Source organism: Ranitomeya imitator, chromosome 5 (assembly GCF_032444005.1).
Source record: "Ranitomeya imitator isolate aRanImi1 chromosome 5, aRanImi1.pri, whole genome shotgun sequence".
NCBI lineage: Eukaryota > Metazoa > Chordata > Amphibia > Anura > Dendrobatidae > Ranitomeya > Ranitomeya imitator.
This window is the reverse complement of record NC_091286.1, coordinates 50752644-50767023: the sequence shown is the minus strand read 5'-3', so window position 1 is coordinate 50767023 and position 14380 is coordinate 50752644. Positions and strand designations below refer to the sequence as shown.

Below are 14380 nucleotides of genomic sequence, written 5' to 3'. Positions count from 1 at the left end.
AAAGTCTTTAGTAGGTCTATTACAATATGGTTCATCTTCTCGCATAAGCCGTTTGTTTGTGGATGATAGGCCGTCGTCCGGATCTTTTTGCAACCATACATATTACAGAATTCTCTGAAGATCTCTGATTCAAAGGCTGTACCTTGGTCGGTGAGAACCTGTTCCGGATATCCATGGGGTCTACAAAAGTACGTTTGGAATGCTTTGGCTGCTGTTTTTGCTGTCAGATCTTTTACGGGTACTACTACCAAGAAGCGTGAATAATGGTCCACGATGGTCAAGGCATAGACATAGCCGGACCGGCTTGGTGTCAACTTCACATGGTCTATGGCTACAAGTTCAAGTGGTTGTTTGGTGATAATGGGCTGCAGTGGTGCTCTTTGGTTCTTTTGATCGTTTCTTCTGAGGTTGCACGGGCCACAGTTTCTGCACCACTGTTCGATTGATTTTCTCATCCCGACCCAATAAAATCTTTCTCTTAGAAGTACTTCTAACTTTTTCCAACCGAAGTGACCAGCACCATTATGGTAAGCTTCGAGGACCATCTTCACATCTTGTTTAGGCACGATAATCTGCCAAACCAATTCATGTGTTTTCGGATTGGTGTACCTTCTACAGAGCTTCCCTTGATACAGGAACATTTTGCCTCTCTCTTTCCAGAGTTGATGCGTCTCTTCTGGGGCATCCTCATCGGGATATGCGCTTTGCTCAGTCAGCAGTTCCTTCACCAACTTCACAGCCGGATTGCTGTCTTGGGTGTCAGCCCATCTATGGTGTGCTAACGGATTAAAATTCACCTCTTGTTGTTTCTGATAGGTACTTGACTGATGATGTTTTGCCTTGGGATGATGGAAGGCTGGTAGTTCAATTTCTTCAAGCTCCCCCGTTTCTTCTTCTACATCTCTCAAGTGTGGCATCCGGGATAGGGCATCGGCATTTCCATTCTTGCGACCTGCTCGATACTTGATTATGAAGTTGTAATTAGATAACCGGGCTATCCATCGCTGTTCTAACGCACCTAAGTTGGCTGTGTCCAGGTGGGTCAACGGATTGTTGTCAGTATAGACAATAAATTCTGCAGTGGCCAGATAGTGTTTGAAACGCTCCGTCACAGCCCAAACTACTGCCAGTAGTTCCAATTTGAAGGAGCTGTAATTTTCTGAATTTCTTTCAGTAGGCGGAGCTTTCTACTTGCAAAGGCGATGACTTTCTCCCGACCTTCTTGCTTTTGTGACAGCACCGCTCCTAGTCCCACATTACTGGCATCGGTGTAGAGGATGAAAGGTTTATGGTAATCTGGGTATGCCAGAACCTCTTCTCCGGTTAGTGCCTTCTTTAGTTGTTCAAAGGAGTCTTCCCTTTCGTCGTTCCACTGAAAAGGAGGGTTTCGGTTTGAAGGTTTCTTCGTCTGCCCTACCAAGGTGTCTTGCAAGGGTGCTGCCAACTTGGTAAATCCTTTTATAAATCTGCGATAGTAACCCACCAATCCCAGGAATTGTCTCACTTCTTTTGCGCTGGTAGGTCTTGGCCAATCCCTTATGGCGCTTATTTTCTCGGGATCTGGTGCTACTCCCTCCGAACTCACGATGTGTCCCAGGTACTGTACCTTTGGCTTGAGAAGGTGACATTTGGATGGCTTGACTTTCATGCCATACCTGGATAAGGCTTCGAACACTTCTGCCAGGTCTATTAAGTGTTGTTCGTAAGTCTTTGAGTAGACGATCACATCATCTAGGTACAGGAGGACGGTCTCGAAGTTCTTGTGTCCGAGGCAGCATTCCATCAGCCGCTGGAAGGTACCGGATGCGTTGCAGAGTCCGAACGGCATGCGATTAAATTCACATAGACCCATTGGTGTGGTGAATGCCGTCTTTTCCTTATCTCTCTCAGCCACAGGGACTTGCCAATACCCGCTTGTTAAGTCTAAGGTGGAAAAATAATTAGCAGATTTCAAAGCAGTTAAGGACTCTTCTATCCTAGGCAAGGGGTAGGCGTCTTTATGGGTGATGTTATTAATCTTCCGGTAGTCTACGCACATTCTCATGGTTCCGTCCTTTTTTTTGACAATCACTAGAGGGGCCGCCCAGGGGCTACAGCTGTCTCTTATTACCCCGGCCTGTTTCATTTCCCTCAGCATATCTTTTGCACATTGATAGTGAGCGGGCGGTATGGGTCTATATCTTTCTTTTATTGGGGGATGGTCACCTGTGGGGATTGTGTGTTCTACCCCTTCTATCCGTCCGAAGTCCAATGGGTGTTTACTGAAGACTTGTTCATATTCCGTCACTAGCCTATACACCCCTTGTTTTTGATGGGTAGGTGTTGAATTTATGCCCACGTGTAGCTGTTGGCACCAATCCTCCATTTCTCCATCTGAGCCATTGCCTTCCACCTGACAGGTTGGTTCTAAGGGCTCAATGGTTGTGATGGCATTGTAGTCAACAGTATATAGCTTTGCCATTGTAGCATACCTTGGCAAAGTGACCTCTTCCTCTCCACAGTTCAAAAGTCGTACCGGCACTCGTCCCCGGTGTACCTCGACTATCCCTCGTGCTGTGAGTATAGTGGGCCTGCTGTCGGTGTACACTGGTTCTATTAAGGCTTGATAATCTCGTCCCTTAGTACCAATGGCTGCTCTACACCATACCAGCATTTCTGTTTTTGGTGGGATTACAATAGACGTTGGATCACTTACCCTCACACTGCTGATTTCTCCACCTGCAACTTCTACCTGTTGCCTTAACATCAATACTTTTATTTCCCTCCGGAGAACTCTCTGCTGGCAGGATTGGGCAGTTTCAGCAATTTGCTGTAAGACAGAAATGACTTCGGAAAAGCAGTTCTCTAACACATTCATTCCTATCAATACAGTTGGTTCACAGTTCCGCCGGTCAACATCAACAACAATTAAACCCTGTTTCTTCAGTTCTACTTTACCAATCTTTATGGTCATCTCCCTGAATCCTAGTTTCGGTACCAACTTACCATTACTGGCCCATATATCTAGTTCAACATCAGAGGGCCCTTTATCAATATCTGCATCAGCCCAGTACCTCTTATAAAGGATATACGGTATAGATGAAATCTGGGAACCTGTGTCCAGCAAAGCGTTGAGGGGAATTCCGTCCAGCACGATAGGGATAATGGGTCGTCCTCCGATGTACCTGTTGTGCCAGGGTGTTGGGCCTTGAAAGTTCATTCCTGCGAAGCGGCCCGCATTCCCAGGGGATTCCCGTTTAAATCACAATCTCATGCAAAGTGGCCCGGCTGCTGGCAACGGCGGCAAATGGGCTGTCCATCCGGTTGGTAGCGGTCGCGGGGTCGTCCTCTCCATGTCGGGTATCTCCGGGGTCTCATCCATGGAACATCCTCTCTACAGTTTGCCAACTCCATCTTGTGTCCTCTCATCTCCTGCATGGTTTTAGCCATTGAAGCAACAACATCAGCTAAAGAGTCAAGCTTTTGTTGAAGAGCCTCATTAGTACTGGGCCCCAGGGGCTTAGCAATGGCCCCAGACATAGCTGATGTCACTGGCACTCCCTGTTGTTGAGGTGCCTCTGCCATGGGTTGCGCAGGATCCTGATCCCGAGGTGCCTCTGCCAGCTGGAGACGTATAGCGCTCTCCTTTAATTGGGCAAATGTCAATTCAGGGTTCTTAAAAACAAGCATGCTCACATGCCCCCGGTGAGAAGGGGTGTAGAGTCCCTCAATAAATTGATCTCTTAGCAGTTTATCCGCTCCGGTGTTAAAAATGGGTTCAGCCAGTGTAAGTGATTTAAGGGCTTCCTGCAGGTTTAAGGCAAAGTCTCTCACGCCCTCATTAGCTTTTTGTTTGCAACTAAAGAATCGTATTTTAGCTTTGCTGCTGGCCGTGGTTTCAAATGTAGCTTTTAATCCAGCAAATATGCGTTCAACAGTGCCTTTTAGATCAGCTGCCCATGCTGTGACTTCTCGCTTAGCATGGCCACTTAACTGCATCATCAGGAGACTAACACGCTGAACTTCACCCACAGGGAACATGTCAAAATGGGCCAGCATCTTTTCTCTGAAATCGTCAAGGGTATTAGGCTCACCTTCATACATTGGAAGCCATGGGCCACCCGGGGTATATGGCATCAGCACCGGCATGATGGGTGCCACTCCTTGAACCGCTGCGCTGCCGGACTCTCTATTGACACTCTGTCTTTCAGCTGCATTAGCGTTGCCGAGTGCTGCGGCGTCTCCGTGCTGCGACATACTGTGCCCCCTTAGTTAATCCGGACCCTTCCGGTCCTCCGCTTCCGTCGGGATAGTGTAGATTCGTTCCGCTGTGCAGCAGGATCGATTTTCCCCTTGCTCTGATGTCAGAGCGCTCAGCTTGGTGCCGCCCACAATGACACGCCCCCCTGCTGCTCCCACCCACCGCGCTCTGTAATGGCGGATTCTGAAGTTTTTCAGTTAGACTGGGGCTCAGGTGATGGCGTAGCTCAATTAACAGTCTCGTGCCTAACGGTTATGAAGTGATTACCTCAGGGGATGGCGGCCATCTTTACTCCATTATAACCAATGGGGAAAAGTCACTTTCAATAGTTTTCAATGGGGAATGGATTTTTCTTTAATAAAGTCAATTTTCAAGATTTTTCATCCCAGTTTTCACAGTTTTGGGCTCCAATCACGGCACACAATACCCGGTATACGGGCTGGCTAGATCCTGTTCGTGACGCCAATTGTGACGCCCAGGAGACCGGGATACCCAGCACCGGACCAATGGAGTCTGTCTCTTGAGGGGGATGTCACGGGTGGCTTGACCCGGTGCTGTGGCCTCAGGCAATGCACAGTGTAAGGGGTATCATGAGGGGACAGGCACTTACTTGATCAGCAGCAGGTTCTCCCAGCGGTGACGATCTCGATCCTGGATAGATGGCTATTGTCCAAATGAAAGACTGAGGCACTGAAACGTTTAACCAGTTTACTTTAACATAAAAGGACTTACAACCAGTCCTGTCACCGGAGTCTGTATGGGAACTCTGAGTTACTTTGACCCTGCCGGGGTCTTCGCCTCTTATTGTGCACAATTTCTGTGTGGCCCTGCTGCTGTATGTGAACTGGCTGCCGGCCCAATCTGTCCCCTCCGGGTCCTGGTTCGACGGGCAACCCGAGTCCTTTTATCGGTTTACCCCCTCTGGGAGTACCGCTGAACTCTGTGTCTGTTGCTGCATCCGACCCTAGTGAAGCTGATATCACCTCACGCTTTTCCGGTTGCTGTATTATATATAATGAATACAGCCACGGATCCGGTATCCGTCTTTGCGCCTGTTCTGGGTAGTGATTAATGCTACCCGGTTCTCACAATGTCCTTTTTCTCTATCCCTCTTCTCCTCAGGCCGGTGATTTAGGCCTGGTAACAGTCACAGGGCTGTTAGAGATTCAACTGTATGACCTCTCACTATCAGCTCCTTGGCCCAACTGCCATTTCTTCTCTCAGACCAGAATGGATCAAGGGGAGTCTCTGGAGCTCCCCCTTCTGGCCGGAGATGGTAGTGCAGTCTTGCTATTTTAGTATTTGTACTTACTGTCAGTAACTATTTTTGTGGCAAATACCCCTAGGGGTGCCACACCATCAATAGGTGTTACTACAGCTCAAGTCCTATTGTTCTCTAAAGAGAATAATTGCATATTTAGTTTTTCAGTGGAGCATTGCATTGCCTATTGTCTCCCTACTCTGGCTTGTCTCTCTCTATAAGGAGAAATATTCCTACTCAGACCACCTGTTGTAGGTCTTTCACTTAGCCAAAGCTCAATTAACCAAATCATACCTCCTGCTTTGCACTGATGAGGGGCAAACACCCTGAAACACGTCTGCAAATGCAAAATCTGTTTTTTTCTTCCCGAATTTATGTGCCAAAACCTGTTAAAGGGTCAATATTAACTTTGAAGTTTGTCGAGACCAATAGGTGATGCTAGAGTTACTGTCCTCTTCCTCTATGAAGGGATATTTTCATATTTAATTCCCCAGTGGAGCAGTATATGACATATAAGTCTTCCTATACTATCATGTTGTCCTCCACAAGGAGAAATGTTCTCCCTTGGTCCACCCCTGTCAGAAACGTCTTATCCAGCCAAATCAGAAATACTGACTTTGCTTTGAGAGTAGTGTTGACACTGTTGAGCATTCCGATACCGCAAGTATCGGGTATTGGCCGATACTTGCGGTATCGGAATTCCGATACCGAGATCCGATACTTTTGTGGTATCGGGTATCGGTATCGGATCCATAGTAATGTGTAAAATAAAGAATTAAAATAAAAAATATTGATATATTCACCTCTCCGGCGGCCCCTGGACATCACGCGTCATTCCTCAGGCCCTAAATTCCTAGAATGAGCGCGGTTAGGACCTGAGGAATGACGTCGCGGCTTCTGATTGGTCGCGTGCCGCCCATGTGACCGCGACGCGACCAATCAGAAGCCGCGACGTCATTCTCAGGCACTAAACTCCTCATTCTAGGAATTTAGGACCTGCGGAATGACGTCGCGGCTTCTGATTGGTCGCGTGGCGGTCACATGGGCGGCACGCGACCAATCAGAAGCCGCGACGTCATTCCGCAGGTCCTAAACGCGCTCATTTTAAACAAAGAAGCCTGCCGGTTACCCGCGTGATGTCCAGGGGCCGCCGGAGAGGTGAATATATCAATATTTTTTATTTTAATTCTTTATTTTACACATTAATATGGATCCCAGGGCCTGAAGGAGAGTTTCCTCTCCTTCAGACCCTGGGAACCATCAGGATACCTTCCGATACTTGGTGTCCCATTGACTTGTATTGGTATCGGATATCGGTATCGGCAATATCCGATACTTTTCGGGTATCGGCCGATACTATCCGATACCAATACTTTCAAGTATCGGACGGTATCGCTCAACACTATTTGAGAGTGAAAACATCTTGAAATTTGTGTCTGCGAATGGAGTGTCTGCTTTGGCTTTTATCCTGTCATGTGGCAAGGCTCGTTAAAGGGTCAACATTGACTTTTAGGATTGCTACATCCAATAGTTAGCAGTGGAGTTATAGTCCTCTTCCTCTCTGAAGAGGATATTTGCACAAAGGTAACATTGACACACGGTTGTTAGTTTATTCATGTATTTCCTGGAGGAGAAATAACAGACAAATGCCTGAATTTCCAGCTTCAAAGCACTATTTGCTTCATAAAAGACAATAAAGAATAAAAGGCTGAAATAGCAAGATCGGCTCCATTACAGAAAATCCGGCAACTGCTATTTCACTCATCTCTATTCTTTAGGTAGAGTAGAAAGCAGCATAATCTGTTTAGCAGCCATATTAAATAAAATGTATGGAAGATAAATGGAAGAGACCACAGCGATGTTTTGTCTGTGCAGTGTCCGTGCCGTTAACTACAAAGACTTCCAACGTCCTGCTGTTTCAGGTCACTTAGTGTCTAGTAGAATCTCTTTAGATATAGTGCCAGCAGTATAAAACTAGTCCTAGATGGCACGCTTCCCTTCGCCTGATGCAACCATGTAAACCTGCTGGAAACATTAAATACAGTCCTACGTGTCAATTATAATCACCATATTGTAGGATAATGCGGGAATTTAAGTTGCAGGACTTAAATATGCAAAAAATAATGGATTATTATGTAGATTTCACAGCATGCACTGGCAACATTTAATAACAACTAATTCGTCCAGGAGAGTAAAATATATTAAATATACTGCACAGCAACGTACAGGAATACTAGAAATCACTGAGGACCTTGTAAGCTGTGAAACTGCAGGTAGTCATGGAAATCAGACGTAGCTTTTAATATCCACCTTGGTGTAACCAGCACAGAATACATTATACATTACCATGTCTACGTTTTCATTTTTAAGTAAGATTTATTGGACTTTCTATCCCCCTTTTTTTTCTTCATTTAATTTGCAGGTAATTTTGAGCTTCTAATCCAACAGTGGTCAATTTAGTATTAATAATGCCTTAGACTTATAGGGCCCAATTTATTATTGCATTTCTGCTTTTTTCTAACTATTTTTTTTCTGCTTTTTGCATGGTGTTCATTTGCACCTCATTTTTCTTTTAATTTGCGCCTTTTACATATGTTCATGTGGATTTTGCTATGTTTGTCATTGTGAGCACGGTTTAGGGTTTGGAGGTATTTTTGGCTGATCCGTCAATCGCAACATTAATATCAGGTGGCAAATTTTTGTGCAAACGTCTCAAGACATGGCATGATTTTATGTATGCCTGGAATTTTTGTGCACAATTTGAGAGAATCTAGAGGTAAATGCTTATTTTTGCACTAAAAAGTAGCAACTAAAGTTAAAGATTAAAATAAAGAGCATTTTTTGTTATTGTACACAAAATTTATGAACCACATGCTCCAATTTGAAGAATTTGGTGCAAAAATGTTCACAAATACCACAAGACAATAATAGATACTTAAAAGGTTTGTGCAGTCAAATCGATGTTTGCAGTCACTCTGTGTGACTACAGACATGTGAATCCCCCCCAGCACATGCATTGTGCGCTACAGGGATTCGCCTGTTTCTGACCTGGGACCGGAGAGTATGTATGTGTTATATATACTCCCGGCCAGCACTCACTCTTCATACGCTTGTATGTAGCGAGGTCGCGTCCTCTAGTCAGGCACGCCCACTGGCCAGCCGCAATAAAGTGTATGGAGTGAGGCCGTGCCCACTAGATGGGCCCTGGCCGGGAGTATGTATAACTCATACATACCATCCAGTTCCAAGTCAGAAACTGGTGATTCCCCGCAACGCACACTGCGTGCACTGGGGGATTCATAAGTCTGCAGTCACACAGAATGACTGTAGACTTATTGATTTGGACCCATCAACCCCTTTAAAGAATATATCACATTTTCCTCTAAAATGATGCAAAGTTTGTGCAAAAATTTTAAGTGTACATAAAATGATTTATTTATGCATTGCTTACATAGTGCTACCTTATTCTGTAGTGATTTATACACATTACTATCTCTGTCCCTGATGGGGCTCGCAATGTAAATTCCTTATCATTATGTCTTTGAAGTGTAGGAGGAAACCATAGAACCCGGAGGAAACCCAGACAAACACAGGGAGAACATACAAACTCCTTGCAAATGTTGTTCTCCTGGGTTACCTTTAAGGGGGATTGAAATACGTATGCTCTAAAAGTTATCAACTTTTTAAAAAGTCACAATTGATGAACCCTATATCCTGCCCACAATGCTAAAAATAAAAAAAAGTTGACTGCATATTAAATAAACTTTCTAAAAGGCGGAAATAAAAAAAAATAAGATGCAAATTAAAAAACTGCAAAAAAAGACCCAAAAAAGGCACAAATGAAATAATGAATCGGTGCCATAGTACTTTCAGTATTTGAAAATTTTGACTCTTGACAGGTCACTGATATGTTAGGGCATAATTGCTCAAATATTGACATACATGCTTTGCACCTGGTGTTTAGGGTGTTTTATATATGTTTTGTGCCTTTCTAGCATGGCTTAAAGCAGGGGTGGGGACCTCAGGCCCCAGGGCCGTACCTCGATGACCATTTATCAGGCAGATTCTCAGGGACCGCATTCTTGGACAGGGAGGTGTATTTTGATTACAACCAGCTCATTAATTTCTTCTGGCTCTGTTGCACAAACACACACACACACACAGTGTTCAATACTGAACAATGAAGAGCATGCAATGAAAGATTACGTCCTGACAGCAGTGCCAGAGTCAGGATGCACTTCGTGGGCGGAGTTTGTACGGCCCCCGAAGGATGGAATAAATATCCAAATGGCCCTTGGCAGAAAAAAGATCCCCACCCCTGGCTTAAAGGAAGGAGAGCAAGATTTATGGGGAAATGGAACATGGCTAAGCAGAAATTGGATATTGTATGAAATGCATAACATGGTGCCAATATTTTGGTGCGAATAACTTGGTCTAAAGTAAACCAATTAAGAGAAGATATAAAGTTGGACAAAAAAAAAAAAGTTGTCCCATATTTATCACCCAACATGAGCTAATGTGATAAATGTGGTGCGTTGTCTATAGTACAAATGAATCTTTATATTAGTTCAAGGGGAACTTAAACTATAGCTCAGGGATAATGGTGAAACTGGGTGTATGTGCCCAAGTCTGCACTGCGCATAAGGATGAATGGCAGACAATATTTTTCAAAGCTTTATTTGAAAACAGGTTATATAGTCAATGTGTTTCGAGGTCCTGCATGACCTTGAAACGCGTTGACTATATAACCTGTTTTGAAACAAAGCTTTAAAGAATATTGTCTGCCTTTTATGCTTATCAGCAGCGCAGATTTGGACACATTCACCCGGTTTGACCATTATCCTCGGTCTTTGGACCCGTGTCCTGCAGCAGCTGATCTATGCTTTTTTCATGTTGCAACAAAACAAGGTAAGCGTACCTCTCCCCGATGCACCCCATGATTTTAACCAGTTAAGACCCTATTTACGCTTTTTTTGCTCTCCATATTTTCTACTTTTCTGACCAGGGACTGGAGAGTATGTATGTGTTATACATACTCTCGGCCAGCGCTCACTCTCCATACACTTGCATGCAGCAAGGCCGCATCCTCTAGTCAGCCACGCCCACTGGCCAGCTGCAATAAAGTGTATTATAGCTCAAGGATAGTTCATGAAAACCCCACCTTCCCCTCCACTTCAATAACAGTAAACTGATTGAATTTTAAAGAGAAAGGAGGGATTAGAAGGTCAGACATCTTACGACTAATGGTGCCTGAACGAGTCAGAAACGCGTCAGGTTTTAGTTTTAACCATTTTTTACGTCAATCTAATACAATATATTTTTTTATTATCTGGACGGATGTGCTGGATCAAATCCCTCCTTTCTCTTCACCTTGGCTGCACTCATCGGCACCCTCCAGTGGATCTCCAACCCCGACAGAAATACTACACAGCGTGGTGAACTCTACAATCTCCCCACATCTATTTCCTATGATTGAATTTTAGTAATGCAAACTGTTTCATAATTACTTGTACAGAAGTTAAGGGATCGATAGAATGCCATATACAAATGTAGCAGCCTCCAACATGATAGATGTCGCATTTCAAGACTAGCATCATGCTATGTGATCAGAATTATTTTTGATTAAGCATAGCGCTACTCAAATAGTGTAGATAGTATGTTATCATACTGCAGATGTCAGGTTTGGAGCTGCTTCATCTGTAGCATCTGAGCAGCCCTATAGCTGCTGTCATAGGTGATAGAGCTTTATGTAGGCTCAAGTCTTCCCCATGCAAAATGGAGAACACTGTGCAACTAATCTTAGTCTGCCATAAACAAATCAACATTTGTAATAAATGTATGATTGCTGAGTGTCCCTCATTACAAAAATGGGGGTCCTGACTCACTAGGTTGTTTGAATGGAACAATGTTTGAGCATCTACCCCCTGTTTCGAAATCAATTGGTCTGTTGGGAAAAACCTGTGACAATGTTACCTTTATGGCAAAATGCACATTCCATGCTTTATCCTGGTTATTATGAGAACATATGTAGCAAAGGTTATCATGACTCACAACACATCATATTGAAAGCCTTTCTTAGAAAGCTATCTCACAAGAGAAGCAAGATAAAACTGCAGGAGCTATTGACTAATGTTGACTTAGGTGTTGTTGAATTACACTTTTTGTACCGTAATATCCCAAATGCTTTGCTATCTGAGTCAAAGTAACCTTTTCTAAATATATATATGCCATGAATATCTATTAAACTATGCTCTCTATAATTTTCCAGCTCCAAATTGCACCCATTATGCAATGAAAGTCATTTTTTCCTACACGGTGATTTAAAGCCTATGAACAAGACATATGGAGAACTTGACGATGAGTTGAGCGATGCACTACTCTTTGACCAGAGTGAAGTTTTCGACTACGATTTCTGTGGTGATAAGCAGAATGTTGCTTGCTCCCCTAAACCGGATGAATTCAACCCATGCGAAGACATAATGGGATACAACTTTCTCCGAATTCTTATGTGGTGTATTAGCATTTTGGCCATTACGGGAAACGCAATAGTGTTGATCATTCTAATAACTAGTAAGTCAAAATTCACCGTCCCGAAATTCTTAATGTGCAATCTCTCATTCGCAGACTTTTGCATGGGAATTTATCTTTTGCTTATTGCATCTGTGGATATAAAAACCAAAAGTCAATATTATAATTATGCAATTGATTGGCAAACTGGAGCGGGATGTCATGCGGCAGGATTTTTTACGGTGTTTGCCAGTGAACTCTCTGTATACACACTGACGGCCATAACTTTGGAAAGATGGCATACAATTACCTATGCAATGCAGCTACAACGTAAGGTTCGGTTTCGGCATGCTTTCATCATTATGATTTCTGGCTGGATATTTGCTTTTGTTGTGGCTCTACTCCCTATTGTCGGCGTTAGTAGCTACATGAAGGTTAGTATTTGCCTACCGATGGACATCGAAACTATACCTTCACAAGCTTACATCATATTTCTACTAGTACTTAATGTATTAGCATTTGTGGCTATTTGCATCTGCTATGCCCATATATACATGACTGTACGTAATCCCGATATGATTTCTTCAAACAGCGATACAAAGACTGCAATACGTATGGCAATATTAATATTCACAAATTTTCTATGCACAGCTCCCATTTCCTTCTTTGCCATTTCGGCATCACTTAAGGTCCCTCTAATAACCGTCTCCAACTCCAAGATTCTTTTAGTTCTTTTTTACCCCATTAATTCATGTGCTAATCCATTTTTGTACGCCTTTTTCACAAAAGCTTTTCGCAAAGACTTTTATGCTTTAATGAGTAAACTTGGCTGCTGTAAATCACAGGCTCAGATTTTTAGAACCGAAACATCATCTTCCAACCTCAACTCAAGAAATGGACATTACACCCCTGGTCAGAAAAGTAGCACCGGATCTGTGTACACATTAGTCACGCTCAATCAACAAAACTGAACTTGTGACTTTTCTTTTTAATTTCTAAATTATTTACAATGTTTTTTCCAGTTTTTAGGAAAGTGTTATGATGAGCAATACCTAAAATTCAATATGGCAGTTCAACCAAAGCTGAATTTAGTAAAATTGTATAGAGAAATATTTCAGGATTGTATACTAAAATATTTTATGCTGGATAAAATAAATTTTTAAAACCTAAAGGATTGTTACATTTGCCCAAATGTTTTGGTAGAGAGCAGCCTCATCCAGTGCTGATCGCAGGAAGAAACCCAGCTATTGGACTGGCAAGAGCCACAAGTCACAGGAAGGAAACAGGGCTACTGAATAGTCACTCTACATTGGCCAAGCACAGAGCAGGAGTAAATAGGACAGGCAAAGTGATAAAAAGGCTAACAGACTCAGTCACTGATGCTACATTCAAGTAAGGGTGGTTTCACACTTGCGTTTTTGTCTGCAGCGTTTTTTTTCAAAGAAACGCATGCGTTTTTTTTCCTATATTTAACCCCTTCATGACCAGGGGATTTTTTCGTTTTTCCGTGTTCGTTTTTTGCTCCCCTCCTTCCCAGAGCCATAACTTTTTTATTTTTCCATCAATTTGGCCATGTGAGGGCTTATTTTTTGCGGGACGAGTTGTACTTTTGAACGACATCATTGGTTTTAGCATGTCGTGTACTAGAAAACGGGAAAAAAATTCCAAGTGCGGTGAAATTGCAAAAAAAGTGCAATCCCACATTGGTTTTTTGTTTGGCTTTTTTGCTAGGTTCTCTAAATGCTAAAAATGACCTGCCATTATGATTCTCCAGGTCATTACGAGTTCATAGACACCAAACATGACTAGGTTATTTTTTATCTAAGTGGTGAAAAAAAATTCCAAACTTTGCTAAAAAAAAAAAAAAAGTTGCGCCATTTTCCGATACTCGTAGCATCTCCATTTTTCATCATCTGGGGTCGGTTGAGGGCTTATTTTTTGCGTGCCGAGATGACGTTTTTAATGATAGCATATCGGTGCAGATACGTTCTTTTGATCGCCCGTTATTGCATTTTAATGCAATGTCGCGGCGACCAAAAAAACGTAATTCTGGTGTTTCAAATTTTTTTCCCGCTACGCTGTTTAGCGATCAGGTTAATACTTTTTTTTAATTGATAGATCGGGCGATTCTGAGCGCGGCGATACCAAATATGCGTAGATTTGATTTTTTTTTATTGATTTATTTTGATTGGGGCGAAAGGGGGGTGATTTAAACTTTTATGTTTTTTTTATTTTTTTCACATTTTTTTAAACTTTTTTTTTTAACTTTTGCCATGCTTCAGTAGCCTCCATGAGAGGCTAGAAGCAAGCATAGCACGATCGGCTCTGCTACATAGCAGCGATCTGCTGATCGCTGCTATGTAGCAGAATTG

The 14380-nt window shown here is 43.0% G+C and overlaps 1 protein-coding gene across 1 annotated transcript in view; it reads left to right on the top strand.

The window, feature by feature from the left end:
• Positions 1–13176, top strand: part of LOC138680525 (follicle-stimulating hormone receptor-like) — a 205966-nt gene extending 192790 nt beyond the window's left edge. Inside the window, exon 10 of the mRNA XM_069767896.1 lies at positions 11770–13176. Within this exon, the coding sequence (XP_069623997.1) occupies positions 11770–12979 (1210 nt within the window). The 3' untranslated portion in view covers positions 12980–13176. The remainder of the gene's footprint in view (positions 1–11769) is intronic.
• The last annotated feature ends 1204 nt before the right edge of the window (positions 13177–14380 follow it).